The 25,934-nt window shown below is 41.5% G+C and overlaps 1 protein-coding gene across 2 annotated transcripts in view; it reads right to left on the minus strand.

Annotated features, from left to right (window-relative positions):
• Nucleotides 1–256: 256 nt before the first annotated feature.
• Nucleotides 257–25,934, minus strand: part of BACH1 (BTB domain and CNC homolog 1) — a 50,857-nt gene continuing 25,179 nt past the window's right edge. For both annotated transcript variants that reach the window (XM_066259576.1, XM_066259577.1), the window contains exons 2-5: nt 24,992–25,285; nt 19,388–20,728; nt 17,221–17,427; nt 257–3,553 (exon numbers count right to left, since the gene is read on the minus strand). In XM_066259576.1, coding sequence (XP_066115673.1) covers nt 3,098–3,553; nt 17,221–17,427; nt 19,388–20,728; nt 24,992–25,225 — 2,238 coding nt within the window. In that variant the 5' untranslated portion in view covers nt 25,226–25,285 and the 3' untranslated portion in view covers nt 257–3,097. The remainder of the gene's footprint in view (nt 3,554–17,220; nt 17,428–19,387; nt 20,729–24,991; nt 25,286–25,934) is intronic.

Below are 25,934 nucleotides of genomic sequence, written 5' to 3' on the forward strand. Positions count from 1 at the left end.
GCAATTCACAGGAGAGGTGGGAGGGAATGGGACACACAACTCTGTCCAGTTCAAAGCAACCTTAGGGAATTTTATTTAACTATCAACTTATCACCAACATCTAGCACATCGCCTTGCTACATTTAGATAAGCACATTAGGGAGGAAACATAAATACTAAGAAAGTTTACTTGTAATAAAACATGATCTTAATAAGATATTGGATATATAAATTTAGTGGTTTTATTATTGCATTGTTAGAAAATTATATTAAGAAAAATACAAAAAAATCAATAGATGTTTATTTACAATTAGTACGCCATTATGGCTTCAAATTTTCATTTACCTAACAGGTTTCAAAGAATGCTTTAATAAAACACTTAAAATATTTACAAATTCAAAACAGATGTTCCATAACTGAAGAAAGTTCACCTGAGAATCCACTACAACGTTGCCGTCTGTTTGATTTTCCCAAGTTGTACTCGTGGCTCAGTGTCCATAGACACCTGCACCATCTGTCTGTCCATCAATGTACTTAACTCCTTCGTCAGAACCGGTTAAGCATTACACTACAGTAAATTATGTTATACAAGTTACAAATGGAGAACCAAGATTTATATTCATATTTGCTTTGAATAGAACAATTTAACAACAAATCATTTGCTATAGGTGAATTGAAATAAAAAAATTTAAGGTAACATTTTGTTGAGTTAGACATAACAGCTTTTTAAAAATCACCTAGCATTCCGACGCTGACCCATAATGAGGAGCCATGACCACACACCAGTGCAGCACACATGGGAGCAGCCTCCAGACCCACGCAGGGAAGGACACATGCTATGCACATAATCCTCATCTGCCTTCCACACCCTCAACAAAATCAACACAGATTTTTAGAAAAAAACTTTATAAGGTAACTTGGGCATAAATGTGTAATGCGATGCAATCTCTTTTCCCACCTTATAGACAAAAGACAAAGGTAAAACCGACTAGCTCTCCGTCTCTGCCACAGACTGAGCGCCATGGTGGTGTGAGGTAGTGTAGTTACTTGTTTTACATGCTGGCTACTGAAACAATGCCTTATTTTACAAAATATTACACTTGGCCAATACTCAGAATATCATTAAAATAAACCTTAATGCTACACTGTTTATATAGAGATAAATTTAAACCAAGTGCCCTAAAAACCATGTTTGTTTGAACTCTGGGGACAACAAGGTGTTACCATTCTGAGCAGTATTTACAGGGCAGTCAGGCACAAGGCCACATGACATCTGCACACAAAGGGTACGACGGACAGCTGTGTGTCCTGTGAGGTAGGAGATCAAGGATTCCATTGGCTTGTGTAAGATTTTACATTTTGTAAACCAGAAATGTTTTTATATTATTTTATGTTTTGAAGTTAAAACTTAAAATTACAAGTATCAAGGAAACAGCTACATGGGGATGTGTGTACACGTTTTTTCTATCGCATGGGTGCGTCATCACAGAATCAGCATCATCCTCCCGACACATTGGGTGTATTTACTCTAGAAGCCTCTAGCATATAAACAAGCCCAACTAGTTCTCTTTATTACAACTAAGTCCATAACAGAGATAACATACAAACCACTGAAACTACACCAGTACTATCTCCCCCAACCACCCCCCATCAAATAGGATAACACTTGACAAAGGACTCTGAAGTGCCCAGTGTGGTCCCCAAAGACTTGGTCCGCGTGACAGGTGGCTGTTCCTCACACGGACAGCACGGGCCCTTCACCAGGTTCAGGGCTCCATCTATGAAAGTCTCTCAGCTGTCAGACCTGGTGAAGTACTTTCTAATCCAAAGACCATAAATTACTCCTTTGTACCTTTAAAACTGGGCCCTGCAAATGTGTCTGTGAATGAGAGTATATTCAGTTCTGTGTAACTGCGAGAACTTGATGTCTATAGCTTTCATCTGACTCTCACAAGTCTATCATACCGGGTTGCCTAAAAACCACCAAAACAACGTTATGAGGTGAGCACTCAGATATAAAATCTGTATTTTAAAGCAAGGCTGGATAAACACAGGGTGACTGTGAGATGCCCATGTCAACATGACTCATTCCCTCACACACCAGCTCCAGGGAAGAGAGCAAGATTTCATCTGGTTTCCAAATTCAAACCCACTTTGAAACAAGACGAGTCCCACCCCTTCCCAAGCTGACTGGTTGTAATAATGCTTGTACAGCAAACCACAGGAGTCCAAAACCAGGGTGGACAGTCACTTCCACTCCTAACACAACAGGCAGCCCCCTCCCAAGCCTGGCGTTCTCACGTAGGCGCTACATAGGGCAAGTAAGCTCAGGCCTCGGGAGCCCTGGCGGCACTGCCAGTGCTCACTCAGGCTGCGACCCCGAGTCCTACTTCTCCCTCTGCAGGGACAGAGCATAGGAAACAGGAAGACATGACGGCCCCGATGTGGGAAAGACTGCAGAGAAAAAGGCAGGATGACACTCATCCACTCTCATGCAGCCAGGACTTCTGAAGTCAACAGTGACAAGGAGTGAGTCTCTGCCTTAGGCCACCGTGGGTCCCCATTTCCCAAAGTCCAATTTGGCGTAGGGCTCACAATGCAGCCACCCACTCACTGGTGCTAGCAGAAGCAGAGGACAAGTTCCAGGTTCAGGCAGACATCTCTACACGTACACCCAAGGACAGGACACCCAATCCTGCGCAGGTCTGCTGGCAGTGCTGGGGACGTGTTTCCACCAACACGTGGCAGAAAGGGCGGTCACTACATTTCTGTGGGCTGCTCTTCACAGGAACCTCTGCAGACACGGCAGCTGCTCGCTGTGCTGGAAAGGCTATAGGCACATGCTCATACTTATTCTGAGTACAGGGAAGAGCTGTGACTGACAATTACTACTCTGTAAATCAGAAGTTATTAAAGCCAATGACGGTCATGTGTGGTTCTGTGTCCAGAAGACAGATCATTTCTGTGCCTCTCGTGGAGTCAGGGCAACTTCAGACTCCCCTCCTCCCCCAGCGCACCACAAGGGGAAGAGACACCATGGCTGACAGGTGGCTAGGCCAGGCTTTCAGGACAAACATCAGAACCCCAGCAGAAAGCATGATGGTTTGAGTGGATGAGCTCACTCGTCAGTAGTGCACTTGTCTGTCATCTGCTGACAGAAGTCCGAGATGCCCGCACTCTGGCGACACTGGTCCATGAGCCCTGCATGCTCAGAGGCCACCCTGGAGGCCGGCCAGGGCTCCGGGCCCTGAGTGCAGCCCCTCACACTGGCCTTCCCACTAGGGCAGCAGGGGCCTTGCTCCCCAGCAGGTGGCACAGCTGGAGGCCCCTCCAGTAAACTCGAACTGGGTGGAAACGCAAAAGCACCATCAGAAGCACGTTTCTCTTTCTCAGAAACCAAGAATGAGAGGGGGCAGTCCGAGGCGGAGTACTTGGCGAGGATCTGTATCTGCTCCGGACTCAGGGCCGCCTCCTCACAGACCTGCTGGCACAGCCCGGTCAGGTTCTGCTTGGTCTCCCCCAGAGTGCACAGGATATGGTCCCTCTCCTTCAGCAAGTTCTCCTTCTCGTGTTGCTGTGGACAGGACAGAAAACAGTGTGTTTATCACCCAGTCGACACCCTCAGGCCACCAAACACGTCTCTCCAAAGCCTCTTCTCATTAAACATGACCACACAGAATTTTTCCTTTCAATTCAACTGAAAAATATATTAAATGCCTCAGGCCCACAAAATCCTTCATCCAAACCTCAGGCCTAGATATGTCCAGGATTCAGAGTTTTTCAGATTTTAGAAAGATAAATGGATGCTCATGTCATTGCTCTGGGGACCTGGGGGTCTGGGGCAACACCCCACAATCACCAACTCTACATTTTAAGTAAAACACATTAAAATATCAAACATGCAAAGTAGGGAAAATATTCTACCTAGCCCAATGTCATTTGCATTAGTTTTTTGCTGAAACAATTTGTGACACACTTGTGTGGGTCATGGGTAAACAAGTGTGGACTTGACCTTCTGGACAGAAGAGAAACTGGTAAGTACCAGCACTGATCATAACGGCTATAACTCAATCATAGCAAGAGTCTAGTGATGACGGACATTTGTGGAGCATTTCCTGTGTGTCAAATATTGTGCTGTTTTCAATACGCAATCTCAACTATGTAATGCACACACAACGGCTAATTTCACAAGTGGGACCCCGAGTTAGAAAGCTAGTGTGTGAGTTACTAAGGTGTGAAGAAGTGTGTGTGTGTGTGTGTGTGTGTGTGTGTGTGTGTGTAATTGTGGTGGGGGTGTTCTGTTTGTCAGTTGTTCTTGCTGCTGTTATTATTGAAAATGCTTATCTCTACAGGAATGCTTCCCACAGATGTTTTCAGAAGTCCTGCCGGCCCAGCTTGCCCATCCTGGCCCCCGCTGCTGCCAAAGCACCTCCTCCTCGGCTGACTCTCACCCTCCTGCTGCGCCAGCTTCTCGTCCAACAGGAGGCCCAAAGCCAGGCGTCCAACTGCTTGTAAGGGAAGAGAGATGAACACTGCGAAGGTCAGAGCTTCTCCTATGAAATCTGATAGCTCTCTGATTCTGCTCACTGGTCCTAAGAAGCGTAGGCTGCCAGTGAGCAGTTAGGGAGTTTCACAGTGAGAATCCTCTAAACCAGCAGTTCTCAACCTGTGGGTCGCGACCCCGGCGGGGGTCGAACGACCAAAACACAGGGGTCGCCAAATGTGTTTTGGTCGTTCGACCCCCGCCGGGGTCGCGACCCACAGGTTGAGAACCGCTACTCTAAACAGTCTTTTCTGAAACAAAAATAGCTAAAAGGCTAAAAGGAAATTTGCTTTATACAAAACTACTATTCCTGTTTTATATAAAAGTTTTTCCAAAAAACCGTGTAACTTCAACTATGGTAGTTTTTAAATATTTCACAGCATCTAAAATTGTACATTTGAGAAAATGTACAATGATTATAAAGTAAAAAATTTTTATATTGCAAAGTATTCTCCAATTTGTTCGAATGTTTACACAATTGTTCTGTTTTGGACAAAATATGCATAGCTCAATAATATATTTTTACATGTATTTATCTCTAAATGAATAAATAAAACCAAAATCAATGCTCAACAGTACATTTTTTTTTTTTGCAAAGAGTTTGTCATGGGCGGTTTTTTGATACAATGACTCTGCAAGTGCCTAGAGAGTGAGAGCAGAGCCCAGCCCCCAACTGTCCAGAGAGGGACTCATTTGATACGGTCAGCACCCACCTGACCTACAGATGCTACAAATATTACAAATATTTTATAACTTCTGTGTCGTCAGATAAACAGCAACATGATCTCACTCTCACTATTCCCACCACTAAAGAAAGGATGGCACTGGGACCCTCTCTAAGGATTCCAGCTCACTGTTTTACAACTAAACCCACAGGCACGACCCTGAAACTCCACCATGAATTCTATACAGTAAACGCTCCAGTCTGTCCCCTGCAGTTGAAGCTAACTCCTACACACACATGTCGCCAGGCAGTTAGCTGATTTTCCCATTTCACTCTAATTTTAAAAGACAGATTTACTTCAACTGCACTCAGTTTAAAAACTTAGGACAGTAAGTTAATGATGGTTAAATAAATAAAAGTAATTCAACTTAATCACTTCACCTCACCAGGCAGTGGTGCAGTAGATAGAGAGTCAGCCTGGGATGCTGAGGACCCATGTTTGAAACCCCAAGGTTGCTGGCTTGAGCGTGGGATCATAGACATGACCCCAAAATCACTGACTTGAGCAAGGGGTCACTGGCTCGATTGAAGCCCCCTAGTCAAGTCATGTATGAGAAGCAATCATTGAACAACTAGGGTGCAACAAGTATGAGTTGATACTTCTCATCTCTCTCCCTTCCTGTCTGTCTCTCTCTCTCTCACTAAAAAAACAAAAACAAAAAAAATAAAAAAACTTAATCACTTCATGATCATTATTAGAGACACCTCTCAAACATACTCACTACCAGTACCCTGCTACCTATTTTCTACATTTTAATTTCCTTACAATGCAACTATATAAATCATAAGTTTGAAGTGCTGTGACCTAAATCATAAATCTATTTTTAAAAATGAATAAAATTGGTATTCTGGTACCATTATGTATCCATTATGTATTTTGAGACAACAAAACAAATTTACATTCAAATCGTCATTTTTCAATGGCTAGTGTACAATATTCATGTAAATGTAAGAAGTTAAAAATATTTTAAATATAACTTACCCAATAAAGATAAGAAGTGGAAGAATTTGGTGCCAAAAGCCAGATGGCTGTGACAATTTATTTTAGGTTAAGAAGTACTCACGGATGACGTCAGAGTAATGGCGGAGTAGGAAGCGATACCGATAAATCTCCCCCAAAATTCAACAAGATCTTCAACCAGAAACAGAAAAACCTATACTTGGAGCTTCCAGATTCTTCGCAATACACCCAAAGGTATGATTGAGTGAAAAATTGGATAAATATATAACCAAACCCCGAAGGAAATAGGGAGTAAGAAATGCTCCGCCTTCCTCACTAACCTAAACAGGGCGGCTTTCTCTGGTAACTGTGAATATAGAAACTGAGGCGGGCAAAGGGGGTGAATAGATCCAGGCCGCCGCAGCAAAAAACGGCTGAACCAGGCTGTGGCTCAGAGATCCAAGCCGAGGAAAATCTGATCCTGTGGCAACCCGGGCAATACAAGCTAACACTCGCGCCAAACCCAAACAAAGAAAGACAAGCGGAGCGGCCATTTTACCCGGTCTCCTGGTCGGTGCGCAGTTAGTGGAAGAGAGATTTCTTCCTAAGCCGCGGAAGTGGGTGCCCGTGTTGCCCCACGGAGAGGCAGGGTCAGAGGCCTTTCTGTGGGCTGAGGGCAGAGTCTCTGGGCAGCCCCAGCGCCCTGGGAAAGCCACGCACGGGAGGGAGTGAGAACTAATCCCAACGGTGGAGATTTTCTGTGCTGGAGGCTGTTTCACTCAGAGGGAACCGTGGCCGGCCTCATATCCTGGTTTGCGCGCGCAGATAAGGAGTGAGCGATTCCTCCGAGTGCCTCGGCAGTGCGCGCCCGTGTTATCGCACAGAGGGGCAGAGTCAGGGGCCTTTGTGTGGGCCAAAGTGGAATCTCGGGCCGCCCCAGCGCCTTGCAAAAGCCGCACACGGGGACGGAGCGAGACTCAATTCCAACGCTGCAACTTTTCCCTGCGGTTGGGGGTTTCACTCAGAGTGTGAGACTGCTGGCCGGATATCCTGGTTGCAGACAGTGAGTGAGTTTCCTCCAAGCGCCCCGGAAGTGGGCGCCCGCTTGTGTTACCGGATAGAGTGGCAGAGCCAGAGGTCTTCGAGTGGGCGGAAAGCCCGCCCGATTATGCTAGCAGCTCTGACTGACTGAGCCTTACCCAGAGCCCTGTGCTGAGTGGAAATAGAGTGGGGAGTTGCCAGCAATTTGAGCCTCTTACTATCCAGGCAGAGGCAGCAGCAACCCCATACCTGGACTATCAGGCTACTAATTGAGGAAGGAAAGACTAGGAGAAAGGCTCCAGGAACACGGACTCTCTCACTGTCGGAGCCTATAAATGCTAATGAGCCTCGACTCCCAACGAGAATAAAGCACAATACATGACATTGCCATAGAGACTTATCAACTGCAAACCTCTACCTGAGCGTGCCAAAGGGGCAGAACCCGGGGTACAGAGTCACCGACCAGGAAGAGGGAGAGAAAAGAAAAAGCAAGAAGATAACCTCTCAAAATCAAGAATAATCTGCAGACTTTATAACCTATCCCATTTTATTATATTTGTTCGCTTGTTTCTCTTATCTTCATTCTTGAGACTTTTTTTTCCTCCTCCAATTTGGCCGATTAACTCTCTACCGGTCTTACTCTCTCCTCTCCTTGAACTACACTACCCATAAGTGTTACATCTCCCATTATCATTTCTCTTCTCTTCCTTTCTCTCTATGAGGGTTGCACTCCAAAACCCTTAACTCTCTCTCTCTCTCTCCTTTCTTTTTTCTTCTTTTAGTGGTTCCCTCTTTTTTTCTCTCTCTCTCTTTCTTTTCTCCCTCTATATTAGTTTCTTCCTTTCTCCTTTACATCTCCTCTCATTCAAACCTCAATAACAAACAAATTATCTTATCTGGGACTCAAACCTATGTTTGTGGCATTTTGGGGGGTTTTTACTTCACCTTTTTAACTCACTAGCAGTGCTCCCATCCCTGGCTCTCCATATTATCTAGTTCTTGTTCCACTAAATACAATAGTAAGTTTTTAATTTGTCCCCCCCTTTTTCCATTTTCCTCTTATTCCTCTCATCATAACTCTTAGAAAACCAACACCTAAAAGCAAATCATTTTATTCTTGACCCAAATTTTTTCCTTATTTGCTTTTTGTGGGTCCATACGCTCTTTTTTTTTTCTTTTTTCTTTTTTTTTTTTTTCTTTCTCTCTTTTTTGCCCCTTTATTACTTTTCCCCAATTCAGGCCCTCCATCACAGGCATTGTTTGTTATAACTCACAGTCCACCACAAGATTTTCTCAAGAAAGAGGGGAGAGGAGAGGAGAGGAAAAAAAGAGGGGGGGAATAATTTCCTTTTTTAAAAAATTTTTATTTTATTGTATTTTTCTTTATTTCATTATTAATTTTTTTTAAAAAAAAACAACTCTTTTCGATTTGTTATTTTTTTATTTTTTTTTAACTTTTTATTCTTTATTAAATCTCATTAATACTATCAACAAAACCACCCTCAGATGCCATTAAGGAAGAGAAAATCGAATATCATGGATACAAAAGAAAGAGAGGTAACACAGCTAGATGAGGAAAAATCTATGGAGAAAAAATTTAATATATTGGAAACCTTGGAGCTAAATGACAGAGAATTCAAGATAGAAATCCTAAAAATCCTCCGAGATATACAAGAAAACACAGAAAGGCAATATAGGGAGCTCAGAAAACAACTCCATGAACACAAAGAATATATGTCCAAGGAAATTGAAACTATAAAAACAAATCAAACAGAGATGAAAAACTCAATTCACGAGCTGAAAAACGAAGTAACAAGCTTAGCTAATAGAACAGGTCAGATAGAAGAGAGGATTAGTGAAATAGAAGACAAGCAACTTGAGGCACAACAGAGAGAAGAAGAAAGAGACTCAAAAATTAAAAAAAATGAGATAGCCCTACAAGAATTATCTGACTCCATCAAAAAGAATAACATAAGAATAATAGGTATATCAGAGGGAGAAGAGAGAGAAAATGGAATGGAGAACATACTTAAACAAATAATTGATGAGAACTTCCCAAGCCTGTGGAAAGAACTAAAGCCTCAAGTTCAAGAAGCAAACAGAACTCCAAGTTTTCTTAACCCCAACAAACCTACTCCAAGGCATATCATAATGAAATTGACACAAACCAACAGCAAAGAAAAAATTCTCAAGGAAGCCAGGGAAAAGAAGAATACAACATATAAAGGAAGGCCCATTAGATTATCATCAGATTTCTCAGCAGAAACTCTACAAGCTAGAAGAGAGTGGACCCCAATATTTAAAGTCCTGAAAGAGAGGAACTTTCAGCCACGAATACTATACCCATCAAAGCTATCCTTCAAATACGAAGGAGAAATAAAAACATTCACAGATACAGAAAAGATGAGGGAATTTATCATCAGAAAACCCCCACTCCAGGAATTACTAAAGGGGGTTCTCCAATCAGATACAAAGAACAAAAAAAAACAGAGCCACAAGTAAAAGCTCCAAGAAGAACACAATAAAACCAAATTTAAACTGTGACAACAACAAAAAGAAAGAGGGGGAGAAGACGGAGATTAACAGTAGCAAAGGACGATGGAGTGCAAAAGTACTCACAAAATAGTTCGCTACAATGAACAGGGTAGGGACCCTTTTCATTACTCAAAGGTAACCACCATTGAAAAAACCACCACAGAAGCACATGAGATAAAAAAGATAGCAACAGAGGAAAGATGTATGGAATACAACCAAATAAAAACAAAAGATAGAAAAACGAAAGAGAAGGATCAAACAAGACACAAAACTAACAGAAAGCAAGATATAAAATGGCAATAGGGAACTCACAAGTATCAATAATTACACTAAATGTAAATGGATTAAACTCACCAATAAAAAGGCACAGAGTAGCAGAATGGATTAAAAAAGAAAATCCAACTGTATGCTGCCTACAGGAAACTCATCTAAGTAACAAGGATAAAAACAAATTCAAAGTGAAAGGCTGGAAAACAATACTCCAAGCAAATAACATCCAAAAAAAAGCAGGTGTAGCAATACTCATATCGGATAATGCTGACTACAAGACAGGAAAAGTACTTAGAGACAAAAATGGCCATTTCATAATGGCTAAGGGGACACTGAATCAAGAAGACATAACAATTCTTAATATATATGCACCAAACCAAGGAGCACCAAAATATATAAGACAGCTACTTATTGATCTTAAAATAAAAACTGACAAAAATACAATCATACTTGGAGACCTCAATACACCGCTGACGGCTCTAGATCGGTCATCCAAACAGAGAATCAACAAAGACATAGTGGCCTTAAACAAAACACTAGAGCACCTGGATATGATAGACATCTACAGGACATTTCATCCCAAAGTGACTGAGTATACATTTTTCTCCAGTGTACATGGATAATTCTCAAGAATTGACCATATGTTGAGCCACAAAAACAATATCAGCAAATTCAGAAAAATTGAAGTTGTACCAAGCATATTTTCTGATCATAAAGCCTTGAAACTAGAATTCAACTGCAAAAAAGAGGAAAAAAATCCCACAAAAATGTGGAAACTAAACAACATACTTTTAAAAAATGAATGGGTCAAAGAAGAAATAAGTGCAGAGATCAAAAGATATATACAGACTAATGAAAATGACAATACGACATATCAGAATCTATGGGATGCAGCAAAAGCAGTGATAAGAGGGAAGTTCATATCGCTTCAGGCATATATGAACAAACAAGAGAGAGCCCAAGTGAACCACTTAACTTCCCACCTTAAGGAACTAGAAAAAGAAGAACAAAGACAACCCAAAACCAGCCGAAGAAAGGAGATAATAAAATCAGAGCAGAAATAAATGAATTAGAGAACAGAAAAACTATAGAAAAAATTAATAGAACAAGGAGCTGGTTCTTTGAAAAGATCAACAAAATTGACAAACCCTTGGCAAGACTTACCAAGGAAAAAAGAGAAAGAACTCATATAAACAAAATCCAAAATGAAAGAGGAGAAATCACCACGGACACCGTAGATATACAAAGAATTATTGTAGAATACTATGAAAAACTTTATGCCACTAAATTCAACAACCTAGAAGAAATGGATAAATTCCTAGAACAATACAACCTTCCTAGACTGAGTCAAGAAGAAGCAGAAAGCCTAAACAGACCTATCAGTAGAGAAGAAATAGAAAAAACCATTAAAAACCTCCCCAAAAATAAAAGTCCAGGCCCTGACGGCTATACCAGCGAATTTTATCAAACATTCAAAGAAGACTTGGTTCCTATTCTACTCAAAGTCTTCCAAAAAATTGAAGAAGAAGCAATACTTCCAAACACATTTTATGAGGCCAACATAACCCTCATACCAAAACCAGGCAAGGATGGCACAAAAAAAGAAAACTACAGACCAATATCTCTAATGAATACAGATGCTAAAATACTAAACAAAATACTAGCAAATCGAATACAACAACATATTAAAAAAATAATACATCATGATCAAGTGGGATTCATCCCAGAATCTCAAGGATGGTTCAACATACGTAAAACGGTTAATGTAATACACCATATCAACAAAACAAAGAACAAAAACCACATGATCTTATCAATAGACGCAGAAAAGGCTTTCGATAAAATACAACACAATTTTATGTTTAAGACTCTCAACAAAATGGGTATAGAAGGAAAATATCTCAACATGATAAAGGCCATATATGATAAACCATCAGCTAACATCATATTAAATGGCACTAAACTGAAGGCTTTCCCCCTTAAATCAGGAACAAGACAGGGTTGTCCACTCTCTCCACTCTTATTTAATGTGGTACTAGAGGTTCTAGCCAGAGCAATCAGACAAGACAAAGAAATAAAAGGCATCCATATCGGAAAAGAAGAAGTAAAGGTATCACTTTTTGCAGATGATATGATCCTATACATCGAAAACCCCAAAGAATCCACAAAAAGACTACTAGAAACAATAAGCCAATACAGTAAGGTCGCAGGATACAAAATTAACATACAGAAGTCAATAGCCTTTCTATATGCCAACAATGAAACAACTGAGAAGGAACTCAAAAGAATAATCCCCTTCACGATTGCAACAAAAAAAATAAAATACTTAGGAATAAACATAACAAAGAATGTAAAGGACTTATATAATGAAAACTATAAACCATTGTTAAGGGAAATCGAAAAAGATATAATGAGATGGAAGAATATACCTTGTTCTTGGCTAGGAAGAATAAATATAATCAAGATGGCTATATTACCCAAAGCAATATACAAATTTAATGCAATTCCCATCAAACTTCCAATGACATTTTTTAAAGAAATAGAGCAAAAAATCATCAGATTTATATGGAACTATAAAAAACCCCGAATAGCCAAAGCAATCCTAAAGAAAAAGAATGAAGCTGGGGGCATAACAATACCTGACTTCAAACTCTATTATAGGGCCACTACAATCAAAACAGCATGGTATTGGCAGAAAAATAGACACTCAGACCAATGGAACAGAATAGAAAGTCCAGAAATAAAACCACATATATATAGTCAAATAATTTTTGATAAAGGGGCCAACAACACACAATGGAGAAAAGAAAGCCTCTTCAATAAATGGTGCTGGGAAAACTGGAAAGCCACATGCAAAAGAATGAAACTGGACTACAGTCTCTCCCCCTGTACAAAAATTAACTCAAAATGGATCAAAGATCTAAACATAAGACCTGAAACAATTAAGTACATTGAAGAAGACATAGGTACTCAACTCATGGACCTGGGTTTTAAAGAGCATTTTATGAATTTGACTCCAATGGCAAGAGAAGTGAAGGCAAAAATTAATGAATGGGACTACATCAGACTAAGAAGTTTTTGCTCAGCAAGGGAAACTGATAACAAAATAAACAGAAAGCCAACTAAATGGGAAATGATATTTTCAAACAACAGCTCAGATAAGGGCCTAATATCCAAAATATACAAAGAACTCATAAAACTCAACAACAAACAAACAAACAATCCAATAAAAAAATGGGAAGAGGATATGAATAGACACTTCTCCCAGGAAGAAATACAAATGGCCAACAGATATATGAAAAGATGCTCATCTTCTTTAGCTATTAGAGAAATGCAAATCAAAACGGCAATGAGATACCACCTCACACCTGTTCGATTAGCTGTTATTAGCAAGTCAGGTAATAGCAAATGTTGGAGAGGCTGTGGAGAAAAAGGAACCCTCATACACTGTTGGTGGGAATGTAAAGTAGTACAACCATTATGGAAGAAAGTATGGTGGTTCCTCAAAAAACTGCAAATAGAACTACCTTATGACCCAGCAATCCCTCTACTGGGTATATATCCCCAAAACTCAGAAACATTGATACGTAAAGACACATGCAGCCCCATGTTTATTGCAGCATTGTTCACAGTGGCCAGGACATGGAAACAACCAAAAAGCCCATCAATAGATGACTGGATAAAGAAGATGTGGCACATATACACTATGGAATACTACTCAGCCATAAGAAATGATGACATCGGAACATTTACAGCAAAATGGTGGGATCTTGATAACATGATACGAAGCGAAATAAGTAAATCAGAAAAAAACAGGAACTGTATTATTCCATACGTAGGTGGGACATAATAGTGAAACTAAGAGACATTGATAAGAGTGTGGTGGTTACGGGGGGGAGGGGGGAATGGGAGAGGGATAGGGGTGGGAGGGGCACAAAGAAAACAAGATAGAAGGTGACAGAGGACAATCTGACTTTGGGTGGTGGGTATGCAACATAATTGAACGACAAGATAACCTGGACTTGTTATCTTTGAATATATGTATCCTGATTTATTGATGTCACCCCATTAAAAAAATAAAATTATAAAAAAAAAAAAAAAAAAAAAAAAAAAAAGAAGTACTCACTACTAGAAAAAGGTGACTAATCCCTACAATGTAAAACCTCTGGCAGACAGCTCAAAGAAATATACAAATAACCCTTAAAATATGAATAAAATGCTTAATTTCACTCATAAGAGAGATTAAAAAAAAGCTATCAAGAGATAGCAATTCTCAACTTTAAATTGGAAAAAGAACAAAAGGTAACAATTAAATTCATTTAAATGTTAATCCAATCAATCACTGGGCTATATAAAAGTGGGTGTTTATCAAACACAGAATTCCCCTCAGCAGGTGTTCTAATCTCCCATCCAGATGAGAGACTGGGAAACTGCTGTATGCTGGCCGCACTTCCAAAAGGTGACTCTCCACTAAAAGAATAGAACACTGCCTCTCCTCTGGTCCTCAACTCTCCACACTGCTAACTACCAACCTGTGGGAGATTGTGGCTCTCACTGCTATTCTCTTTCCACAAAAGACAAGATCTCTGATGTCGCCCAGTAACCCAAGTCTGAGCAACGTTCTTCGTGTAATAAATATATTAGGAATCAAATTATTTTCCTTGTAGGAAAAGAGCCAACCTTTTAAATAGCACATTTTCTGCTTAGTTCCATCTGAAGGGACACCTGCAGCAAAACTGACATGTGCAATACACCTCTTACACTTGCAGATGCAGTCAGCCTGTGCACATCCCAGGCCTGAGGGCAGCGTAAAGAACTCACAGGGTTCAAGGAAGCTGGGGCAAGGTGCATCCCTCTGATAAAAGCCCCCAGGTCTTCTCTGGTGCTACCATGAAGGGGAGAGATGGAGCAGGGCTCACACTGGCAAACAGCGGTGAGCATACCCATCGGGCTGGTGCACGGCCTGCCAGAGAGGGGGGCTCTGTGTATGCTCTAGTCACAGACGAGGACACCTGAGCCAAAATAAGTCAGCCACGTGCTCTCCTCCTTGGAATTTAGAACTGAGCATCCAGGCAGTCCTGAAGGGAGAACATCTCCACATCTCCGGGGGCTGAGCTGTAACCCCCTTGTGCAGCACACAGGTTAGAGCCACTCCCCAACATAGTTGCTGAGTATCCATTTTTACATGAAGTTACTTCTGAAGCCAGCTTGATAGATACAAAGGCTCGTTTTATCATTTTTGTTTGTTTCTAGGAGAGGAAGAAAACTGGACCAATTCTCCCTACAGCTGTCACCGGCTGAGAGGGAAAGGCCACAATTAGCTCTAAGAACTGTAACCATGTGACTTCGCCCGATGTGACCCAAAGGTCTGAAAGCATCTGCGTTTTAGAGCAGAACTGTCACTGAAATTAGAGCCACACTGCCTGAAGGCAAGTGAGTGTTTAATCCAAAGCTGAATAATATAAGGGTGCTCATGCTTTAGGAATGGACTAATACACACCCCCAAACACGGGGTAAATATGACCAAATGTGTAACTTTTCTTCTTTGATTCCAACCACATTAATCATTTAGCAAAATCACAAAGGTATTTCTCTCTCTCATGCCTTAGTTTGTAAATCACCTGGTTCCTCTTTCATCTCTGTACACAGTTATACATCCTCCTCTTGTTGCACAGCAAGTTATACAAAATATAGTTTTCTCACTTTTTTGAAGGCACATAAAATATTTAATTGCTGTTTGTACTTGAAGATTTGCTACAATTACAATGTTACACTTTCACCAATAATTAACAAAGACCCAAAGCTGAACTGAGTTTTGGGTCTTAGTTAATATTTCCCTACTGCTGGACACTGTCTCCCTGCTGTCTCCAACCACATTCCCACTCCCGCAGCCACACTACTGGCTATTTCACACAGTGCTTCCCCCACTAGCCTCTAAGGGGCAGAGAAACATGGGTGCAAGTGACTCGCTTTGTCAGTCTGTTTTGATGCTGGAACAAAAAACAAAATTCAATAAAGCAAGCATTCTTCACACTCAGTGTCTCAGTAGATCTTAAAACTTTCCATTCATATCAGCATGTGATTTTTTTCCCCTTGGATATAATATCCAAGTTGGTTTGTTTTGGTATCAACCAAAACAAGTTATTCAAGTCTAGTCTATTTAAACTAGCAGCTGAATCATTAAATTTTATAGATACCAAACACAGCACAAAGAAACTGAAGTGCCTTATAATTTCTTTCATCCTTACTCAACCACTAAGAATTAGGTAGATAGTAAAATTATTCTTAATTTGTAAATAATTTAAAAAGCACCCAGAAATAGTTCTTAACTTACATATTACAGCATATTATGCTATAATAGGTAGAATACTTACATAAGTAAAATACAGTGTGTCCGTAAAGTCATGGTGCACTTTTGACTGGTCACAGGAAAGCAACAAAAGACGATAGAAATGTGAAATCTGCACCAAATAAAAGGAAAACCCTCCTAGTTTCTGTAGGATGATGTGGCAGCATGTGCGCCTGCACAGATGATGACGTAACATCGTGTATATAGCGGAGCAGCCCACGGCCATGCCAGTTGAGATGTGAATGGTACAGAGGAAAGTTCAGTGTGTTCTGTGGCTCGCTAAATTTGAATCTGTGACCAAAGTGCAACGTGATTATCAGCGCACTTATAATGAAGCACCACCACATAGGAATAGCATTACTCGGTGGAATAAGCAGTTGAAGGAAACCGGCAGTTGGAGAAACCCTGTTCTGGTAGGCCATCAGTCAGTGATGAGTCTGTAGAGGCTATACGGGATAGCTATCTAAGGAGTCCTAAAAAATCTGTGCGTAAGCCCACATTGAACTACACTGAATAGGTATGAAACTGGGAGAGTTTTCCTTTTATTTGGTGCAGATTTCACATTACTATTGTCTTTTGTTGCTTTCCTGTGACCGGTCAAAAGTGCACCCTGACTTTACGGACACACTGTAGTCTATGAACATCCTCTTTTTTTATTTCCTAAGTTTTCTGAAAATGACATATAATTTATTTTCTTAAAATGGTAATTGGAAATTTTAAAATTAATGTAAAATTGAACATTATAATCTGACTTAGGAATTGAAATAGCTATTTCCTCTACAAAAAAAAAGAAAGAAAGAAGAATGGACGAATGTGGTGGGATTGACAGACTTGCTCACCAGCTTCTCAATCTCTGACTCCAGGTTCTGGATGCAGTCGAGCTTCCTCTTGCGGCAGCGCTGGGCAGCAATCCTGTTTTTGCTCCTCCTCCGAATGTCATGAATACAGTCTAGCTGCTCGGGAGTCAGCTTGTGCATTTTCAGCAAGGATTGGAAATCATTTCGAGAAAGGGAAATTATTCGCTGTGCATTAAACGGCAGTTTTACCTAGAAAGTGAAATAAACATGAGTTGTTGTTGCTGATTTTGTGCTTAAACTAGGATGGGGACAACACAGGCCTTTGTTTTCCAGAGACCTTTACTTAGACTTGAAACAAAATAAATAGATCTCTATTCCCAACTTCTATACTATCCCGTATAGTAAAAGCTGAAAAGTTACTTGATATTTCTAGTTTCTTTTAGAGAGTGTTCAGAAGACAAATTGAGAAGCAGGTATTGTATAAGCAAATCAAACATTAACACAAATATTCATGTATTTAAAATGAATAAACAATCTATCCTACTAGGGCATGTTAATACAACACAGATATCTTTATACCTCTTTCTAAAGCGTTTTTAATGTGTTTTTACCCAAACTCCCCCAAAATCTATTTTATTCTTTGATGTATATGACTGTGGAGCTCTGATTTAATACTAGTGTAATTACACTAGTATTTCTAAAGCATTCGAAAAACTTTATTTTTCTGTCAGGAAATGGTAATTTCACATAACTCCTATTAAATCTACATATCTCACTTGCCAATACAGAAATAATTAGAGAAACCTGTAAATGTTTTAAATTCATCTTCAACATACAAAAATTTCGAAAAAGATAATTTTTTTAAGCGACAGAATTGTAGGATAGTTTAATTATATCAATGACCAAAAATGCAAATAAGGCCCTGGCCGGTTGGCTCAGTGGTAGAGTGTCGGCCTGGCGTGCGGGGGACCCGGGTTCGATTCCCGGCCAGGGCACATAGGAGAAGCACCCATTTGCTTCTCCACCCCCCCCCCTCCTTCCTCTCTGTCTCTCTCTTCCCCTCCCGCAGCCAAGGCTCCATTGGAGCAAAGATGGCCCGGGCGCTGGGGATGGCTCCTTGGCCTCTGCCCCAGGTGCTAGAGTGGCTCTGGTAGCGGCAGAGCGACGCCCCGGAGGGGCAGAGCATCGCCCCTGGTGGGCGTGCCGGGTGGATCCCAGTCAGGCGCATGCGGGAGTCTGTCTGACTCTCTCCCCGTTTCCAGCTTCAGAAAAAAAAAATTAAAAAAAAAAAAAAAAAAAGCAAATAAAACATTGGTCAGTTTCTCTAGCAACCTATATAGTTTGTTACATAAATGAAACAAAATATTCTAAAATTTCTTAAATGTTTTCTCTTTAACATTCTTTTCATAGTTCCAAACACTAGGATTTATAAATAACATACAAAAATCTACAGATTTAACTCATGCATACATCTTAAATCACCAATCACCCCTTTCCAAAGTTAAAGGAAAAACAACATCTTAATACTCTTCCAAACCTGTGTCACCTACAAACACAAAACTAAAGAAAATGATAGGGAACTAATAAGTCCTTATTATTACTGGATTATATGACTATTTTAGCAAAGAGCAGTTGTCACATAGACACTGTACACAAAGGACACAGGTCAAGCCCACAATTAATGCCACACTAACTATATGTTAGCATGTGCTAAATTATTAGGACATTCATTAAATTAACAGCTAAAATAGCTACGGAAAAAAAATATGGCTATGAAAAACGAATGTAAAGAAAACGCTGCATTAGAGGCCACATGCCTACAACTCATCACAGCCAACTCAGTGCCAAGTGACTAGTCCCAGGTCAGGAGACCTTGTGACAATGAGAATACATATGTACTGACTTTTCTAGGAGTTACCATAGAGGGTCCTCATCCTTTCTTCTGGGGACGTAGCATGTGATATCAAGAGTTAAATAGCCCATGTGCGACTCCATGCATGGTTGACATCAGCACACCTGCCTGAAGTCTATGAATACAAAGCCCTTCCTCACACTCTTTACATCCAGACCATGCAATTCACACCTGGGCATGGGTTTCCTCCTCCCTGAGCCTGCTCTTATCCCCAGAACTGCAACAGGAGCTGATGCAGGAAATACCAAATAATGGTAACAAAACAATGTCTGAACAACACTTTCGTGTTCCCCTCACCTCACATTCTTGTTCTCTGGCTGAACAGGGCTCACTGTCTCCTTCGGTGTCCGTCTCAGAGTCATCTCCCAAGCTGATCACACAAGCATATGGACAAGGTTCCTGCTGGGCTTCTGAGGCAAAATCATCACTTCCAATTTCCAAACTGCTTGAACGGCCTTCGGCGCTCAGAGTACTTATAAAAGGGCAGTTGACAGAACTTAATGTTGCAAAAGTCCTCTGACCAGGTTCTGGGCTCTCGCTAATCCTGATCCCTAACCAGGGACACTCAGACCGCTTCTGGAAGTGGACGTGTTCTGGCCCATCTTTGGTCACAGCAGGTGATAATTGCATTTGGCAAGGAGAGTCCGTGCTGCACACATCACCCCAGAAACCCTTGGCCAGGTGCTCTGCCACCTCCCGCTCCACACTACTCCGCTCGCTGGAAGCAAGGCTGCTCTCCTCCCTGGAGCCCAAGTCAGATTTCAAATGTAAATCTTGACTTTCAGCAAAGGTTTTCTCTTCTCCAACATTTGGGCCTAAGGATGGTTTTTCTGTTAACACTGTTGTGTTCTGCATACCAGCGAGATTCAAGTCACCATACTGGTCATATGTGTGTAAGAGAGACAGAGAATAGAGTCCAGGAGGGTCTGCAGAAGAACTATGGGGCAAAGGAGTCACTTCCGGTGTTTCTGACGGGCCCTGCGCAGCAGGCTCTTCCTTGGTGTCTTCACCTTCTGTTGTTATTTTACTCTCCTCACATTTTAAAACCACCTGCAAATCAACAGAGTCCTGGACTCCTCCCAGACATTCATTTTCAGATGTCTCACTTGCCTGAACAGCAGTGGGAACGTCTTTGAACCCAGATTCCACAGTACGAACTCTGTCAGTTCCAAATGCTTTTTGGAATTTTCTGTATTTGGGGCATAAAGATGGCAAAGCTAGAGCAGCACCCTTTTCTAAGCACATGGACTCACATGTCTGACTGGCACTGTCTTGCAGAGGTGGTGATGTTTTTGCATTTCCTTGGTACCCACGGAGTTTACAATGAGGAGTCTGAACATTTTTATTTTCCAAAAATTTCTCCACCTCATCAATTTCTAAACCCTTCTGGTCCACAAGTGAAAATTTTAGGTCTGTGTTCTGACAGTGTGGTGGGAAACACTTTTTTCTTGGGCACTCTTGTCGGTCTACAGTGGCATCCAAAGATTTAAATTTGAGAAACTGAAAGCAGGCTTCCTCAATGTCGTGAACACCTAAAAATTCCACACACTTGCACACTTCATCCACATTTTCCTTCTTTAAACACAGCTTAGCAGTGTAGGCAAACTGAAGTAAAGGTTCAAATCCTATAACTGTCACCTGTTAATATATAAAATAAAGACAAATGCATCACTTGAAAGCTGTCTAGTAGATAAACACAAGAATAGAAGGTAAAAGATATAAATAACTTATTTGTGAGAATTATAAAATAGGGTTTTTTTAATTTGGGAATGTGAATCTAAGGGAGTCTGAAAAGTGTGCTCATCACACCCTTCCACTGGGACCACACCTTCTCTTTATGATCCCACTCTGACTGACACATGAATTAGGATTTACTCACATGAGGTGCAAACAGCACCACTGAAATAATCCGTGACATAAAGCAGGAAGAGCACAACTTTAACATACACACAGTCAAGTCCCAGGTGTCTACTGCCAGCCCAGCTCTGTGCAATCAATATTCCAAACAACTCCAACGGCTATAAACCACAAAAGTGGACATTTAACAATAAAACATAATATATCTAAGTACTTAAAGTACTCCTGAACCATGGCAAATGCTCAGTAAATGGTAACTGTTACCCTTATCTCATGCCAACCACTTCTAATAAAATTTTTAAAGATTCGTACTTAAAAAGTGAACAAAGTGAAGTTCTGAAGATCATGTCTAGCACTGTTTCAGCAGATTCATGGACTCCAGGTGACAGCAACTGTAAACAGAAACATGCACACTTATACTGACCCTGATTGCCAGGCGAGGCCAGGAAAAGAGAACCCCGTCTGGGACAAAAATACAAAACTAATTTGAACACTGAGTTCCTATAAATCAAGATATTTTTGTGATCTTTTTAAATACACTCTAAGCTGTGAGTACTGAACTAGCTTTTAAATGGCTTAAAACAAAAAAAGCAACACCACCAATCCTGGTGAGCACATGGAAAAACTGAACCAATCACGCTGCCGGCAAGAATGTGAAATGCACGGTGCTCTTGCACACAGTCTGGTGGTTTCTGTCCCAGAAACTGTATTCCTGTCCTTTAATCCCCGAGAAATGACCTGGACACAAATGTCCACAGCAACTTCATTTGTTATAGCCCAAAACCAGAATTAACCTAACTTCCTTCCATAGGTAAACAGTTCAATAAAAACTGGTACATCCATACTAACAAGTACTACTTGACCTGGATAGACTCTCAAGGGAATTCAGTAAGTGGGAAAAAAGCCAACACCAAAAGGTTACACACTATGTGATTCGAATTATGTAATATTTTGTGTGTGTGTGAGAGAGAGAGAGAGAGAGACAGAGACAGACAGACAGACAGGAAGGGAGAGAGATGAGAAGCATCAATTCTTCATTGTGGCACCTTAGTTGTTCATTGATTGCTTTCTCATATGTGCCTTGACCATGGGCCTTCAGCAGACCGAGTAACCCCTTGCTCAAGCCAGCGACCTTGGGTTCAAGCTGGTGAGCTTTGCTCAAACCAGATGAGCCCACACTCAAACTGGCAACCTTGGAGTTTTTCGAACCTGGGTCCTCTGCATCTCAGTCCAATGCTCTATCCACTAAGCTACTGCCTGGTCAGGCTAATTATGTAACATTTTTGAAATGACAAAACTTTACGAAAAAATAAAAGGAGGACAAAGTAATGGCTGCCAGGAGTTGGGGGTGAAGGGTGTGATTATAAAAGGCAACATGGGTCCCTGATGCTGGAACCATCAGGACGCCAACTGTGGTGGACACACGGGCTCCCAGGAGTTGGGGGTGAAGGGTGTGATTATAAAAGGCAACGTGGGTCCCTGGTGCTGGAACCATCAGGACGCCGACTGTGGTGGACACATGGGAATCAAACTGCAAACCTCACACACACAACTCCATGTAAGGAAATTCAAAGATGCTGAGAAAGATGATGGACTGGATCAAAGTCAATGTCCTGGCTGGGATATTCCACTATAATTCTGCAAAATGTTACCAGTGGAGGAAACTGGGCAAAATGTATAAGGGATCTCTCATTGTATTTTTGTCAATTTACAATTTTCTCAATAAAAATTTCAATTAATTTTTTTTTTTAAGCAAGAGAAAAAAACAGAGACAGGAAGGGAGAGAGATGAAAAGCAAAAGCTCATAGTTGTGGCACTTTTCAATTGTTCATTAATTGCTTCTAATACATGCCTTGGCTAGGGAGACTCCAGCTGAGCCAGTGACACCTTGCTCAAGCGAGGAACCACTGGGCTCAAGCCAGTGACCTTGGGGTCATGTCTGTGATCCCACATGCAGGCCAGAAACTTCATGCTCAAGACAGATGAGCCCCCGCTTAAGCTGGAAACCTTGGGGTTTTTTTGAACATGGGTCCTCAGCTCTATCCACTGCGCTACTATCTGGGTCAGGCTTGATTAACAATTTTTAAACATGTTAAAATCACCAAAAAAGGCTTTGCGGACAGTGATTCATATAATGACATTTTGTCTGTCACTACTGCAAATATTTTAAAAAAGAATTTACACTCAAATTAGAATGAGTAAATAAGTACATACGTACACACATAAACACGTACAGGTACTCACCATACACCTTTCCTCCCACACCCGTGTATAAAACTCTTCTCTACCTGGGAAGCATTAAAGAATTGATAATATAGACCATAACAAGAATGTCTCCAGTACAAGATGCATTGCTCCATTTTAAAAACAATGCCAAACTAGAGTGGCCTTCCTAGTCACGTGGTTGGTGTGGCCTTTCGTGCTCTGGCCTCTGCCACAGAACTGACAGCCTGTTGATTCCCCAAACAGAAGACACAAGTTCAGGAATGTATGCACGCCCACACAGCTCACACAGGCCTGGTATACACAAGCGCTACATCCCTTCTCAAATTCCTCTTCACAAGTGCTACTCCAGGTCTCCAGGTCTCCACATCCTGAGGCCCAGCTTTTCCAGCTGCAGCCCCTAACTAAAACCGTGCTCACAGTCAGTGTAACCCGCACCACCAGCCAGCCCACAAGGTCCCTTGGAGGCAGGACACTAACAAGGACCCAAACATTTAGAACATCACATCAGGCTGGTGGGAAAGACATGTGAAAAAAAAGGCTCTAAAAATATGGCACAAAAACTGTATTTTTTTTCTACCAATGCATACACAATCTCAACAAAGAAAAGAGAAAGAGAACACTATAGAGCAACAACGTCCCATGAGGGCATATCTTAGAAAAATGAAGGATTAGCCCTGGACAGTTGGCTCAGCGGTAGAGCGTCGGCCTAGCGTGTGGAGGACCCGGGTTCGATTCCCGACCAGGGCACACAGGAGAAGCACCCATTTACTTTTCCACCCCTCTGCCGTGCCTTCCTTTCTGTCTCTCTCTTCCCCTCCCGCAGCCAAGGCTCCATTGGAGCAAAGATGGCCCAGGCGCTGGGGATGGCTCTGTGGCCTCTGCCTCAGGCGCTAGAGTGGCTCTGGTCGCAACATGATGACGCCCAGGATGGGCAGAGCATCGCCCCCTGGTGGGCAGAGTGTCGCCCCTGGTGGGCATGCCGGGTGGATCCTGGTCAGGCGCATGCGGGAGTCTATCTGACTGTCTCTCCCTGTTTCCAGCTTCAGAAAATAAAAAAATAAAAAAATAAAAAAATAAATGAAGGATTAACAAACCCTAAACCCAGGCCCATTTCCCCTCCCAGGAAAAGTTCAGAAGGGAAGAATGCACACAGCACAGTCTCTCCAGATGTCTCTAAGTCACTGTGCCCTGCTTTGGTTATTTTATCAGAAATAACGTAAGTGGCTCTGGCCAGCTGGCTCAGTAGGAGGCATCAGCCTGGCATGTGGAAGTCCAGGGTTCCATTACCAGTTAAGATACATAGGAGAGGTGACCACCTGCTTATCCACGCCTCCTCTTCCCCTTTCTCTTGCTCTCTTTCTCCCACTCTCTCCACTCTCTCTTTTTCTCCCGCAGCCATGGCTCAAATGGTTTGAGCAAAGTTGGCCCCAGGCACTGAGGATGGTCCTGCAGAGCCTCAGCCTCAGGTGTTAAAAACAGCTAGGCTGCGAGCATGAGTCTCAGTTGGGGATTGCAGGGTAGATCCTGCTCAGGAAGCATGTGGCAGTTTGTCTATCTCCCCCTCCTCTCAACTTGGAAATAAATAAATAAATAAGTTATTCATCTGCTCAATAAGTATTTTTAACTAACATCTAAAATCAATAACTTTACATGTAAAATGTCATAATTTTATGGAAAAGTAAAAGAAACTTGTTTTTGTAGAACCTGGAAACTGTTCTGAGCCTCGAGACAGAATGGTTTTAGTTCTACCTTAATGAACCATAAGAGATGTAATTAAGTCGCATAAAATTAAAATTTCCAGAAGGTGGACCCTCTCACCTCTCCTGGGAGAGAAATCGTAAGTTCTGCGTCAGCATGACCCACGACTCGCGCATGGAGATAACTGCTGCAGGCCGCTAGCACAGCCCGGTGGGCACGGAAGGGCTGCCCCTCCACAAGAACAGTGACGTCACATAGCACATCCTTTTTCCGCTGCTCGTTAAGGCTGAGTAAGACGTTGGTGCTGTGCACCGAAGACTCATAGGCAAAAATCGAATTCTCACTCAGAGACATCCTGCGTCACCAATAGTGCCAGGGAGTCCAATGAAAGCATTCTTCTCATTGTCATCAAACCTGTGAACAGATGCAAGATTGCATTTAAATAAAATCTTGTTAAAAGTGTTTTAAAAGTGACAGTGTCAAATGTAAAATAAAAGACATCACTAAAACAAAAATGAAAGTGAAAGCCGCCAGTGAACCTAGAAGCACTTATTCAATTTACCTCACTTAATACAGGGCCTTGATAGCCTTTTTCTAACTAATTTCAAGCTTCTCAGAGTGGGAGTAGAAAGAATTTTTGAACCAAGAATTAAATGGATCTCTGAAAGTGAGACATTCTCACACCGAAAAAACACCTATGGTGAGCAAACAGAAGGGCCTGGAATTTCTGGGAGGCACCCACTCCTGTGGCTGTAAGGCATCAATGGGTATACATGTCAGTCACCAGAGGTCACGGCTAGGATGGGACTGTACAATATGACTAGCATGTGTGATTCTACCACTCTCCAGGTCCCTCCACAACATCTGAGAGCTGGTAGGAAGGCTAGGTGCTTCATAACAAGGACCAAGTTCTACAAAACATCAAGTTCCTCCAAAACAAAGAAGAAAATTACTTCTTTGAGAAAAACACTGAAGTCTGTCAAGCCAGGTCTTAGTAATGAGTCTTTTTCTATAACAGCTCTTAATTTACACAACAAAGTACAGGCAACAAGTACAATTCTAT

This window comes from Saccopteryx bilineata, chromosome 2 (assembly GCF_036850765.1).
Source record: "Saccopteryx bilineata isolate mSacBil1 chromosome 2, mSacBil1_pri_phased_curated, whole genome shotgun sequence".
NCBI classification, from domain to species: domain Eukaryota; kingdom Metazoa; phylum Chordata; class Mammalia; order Chiroptera; family Emballonuridae; genus Saccopteryx; species Saccopteryx bilineata.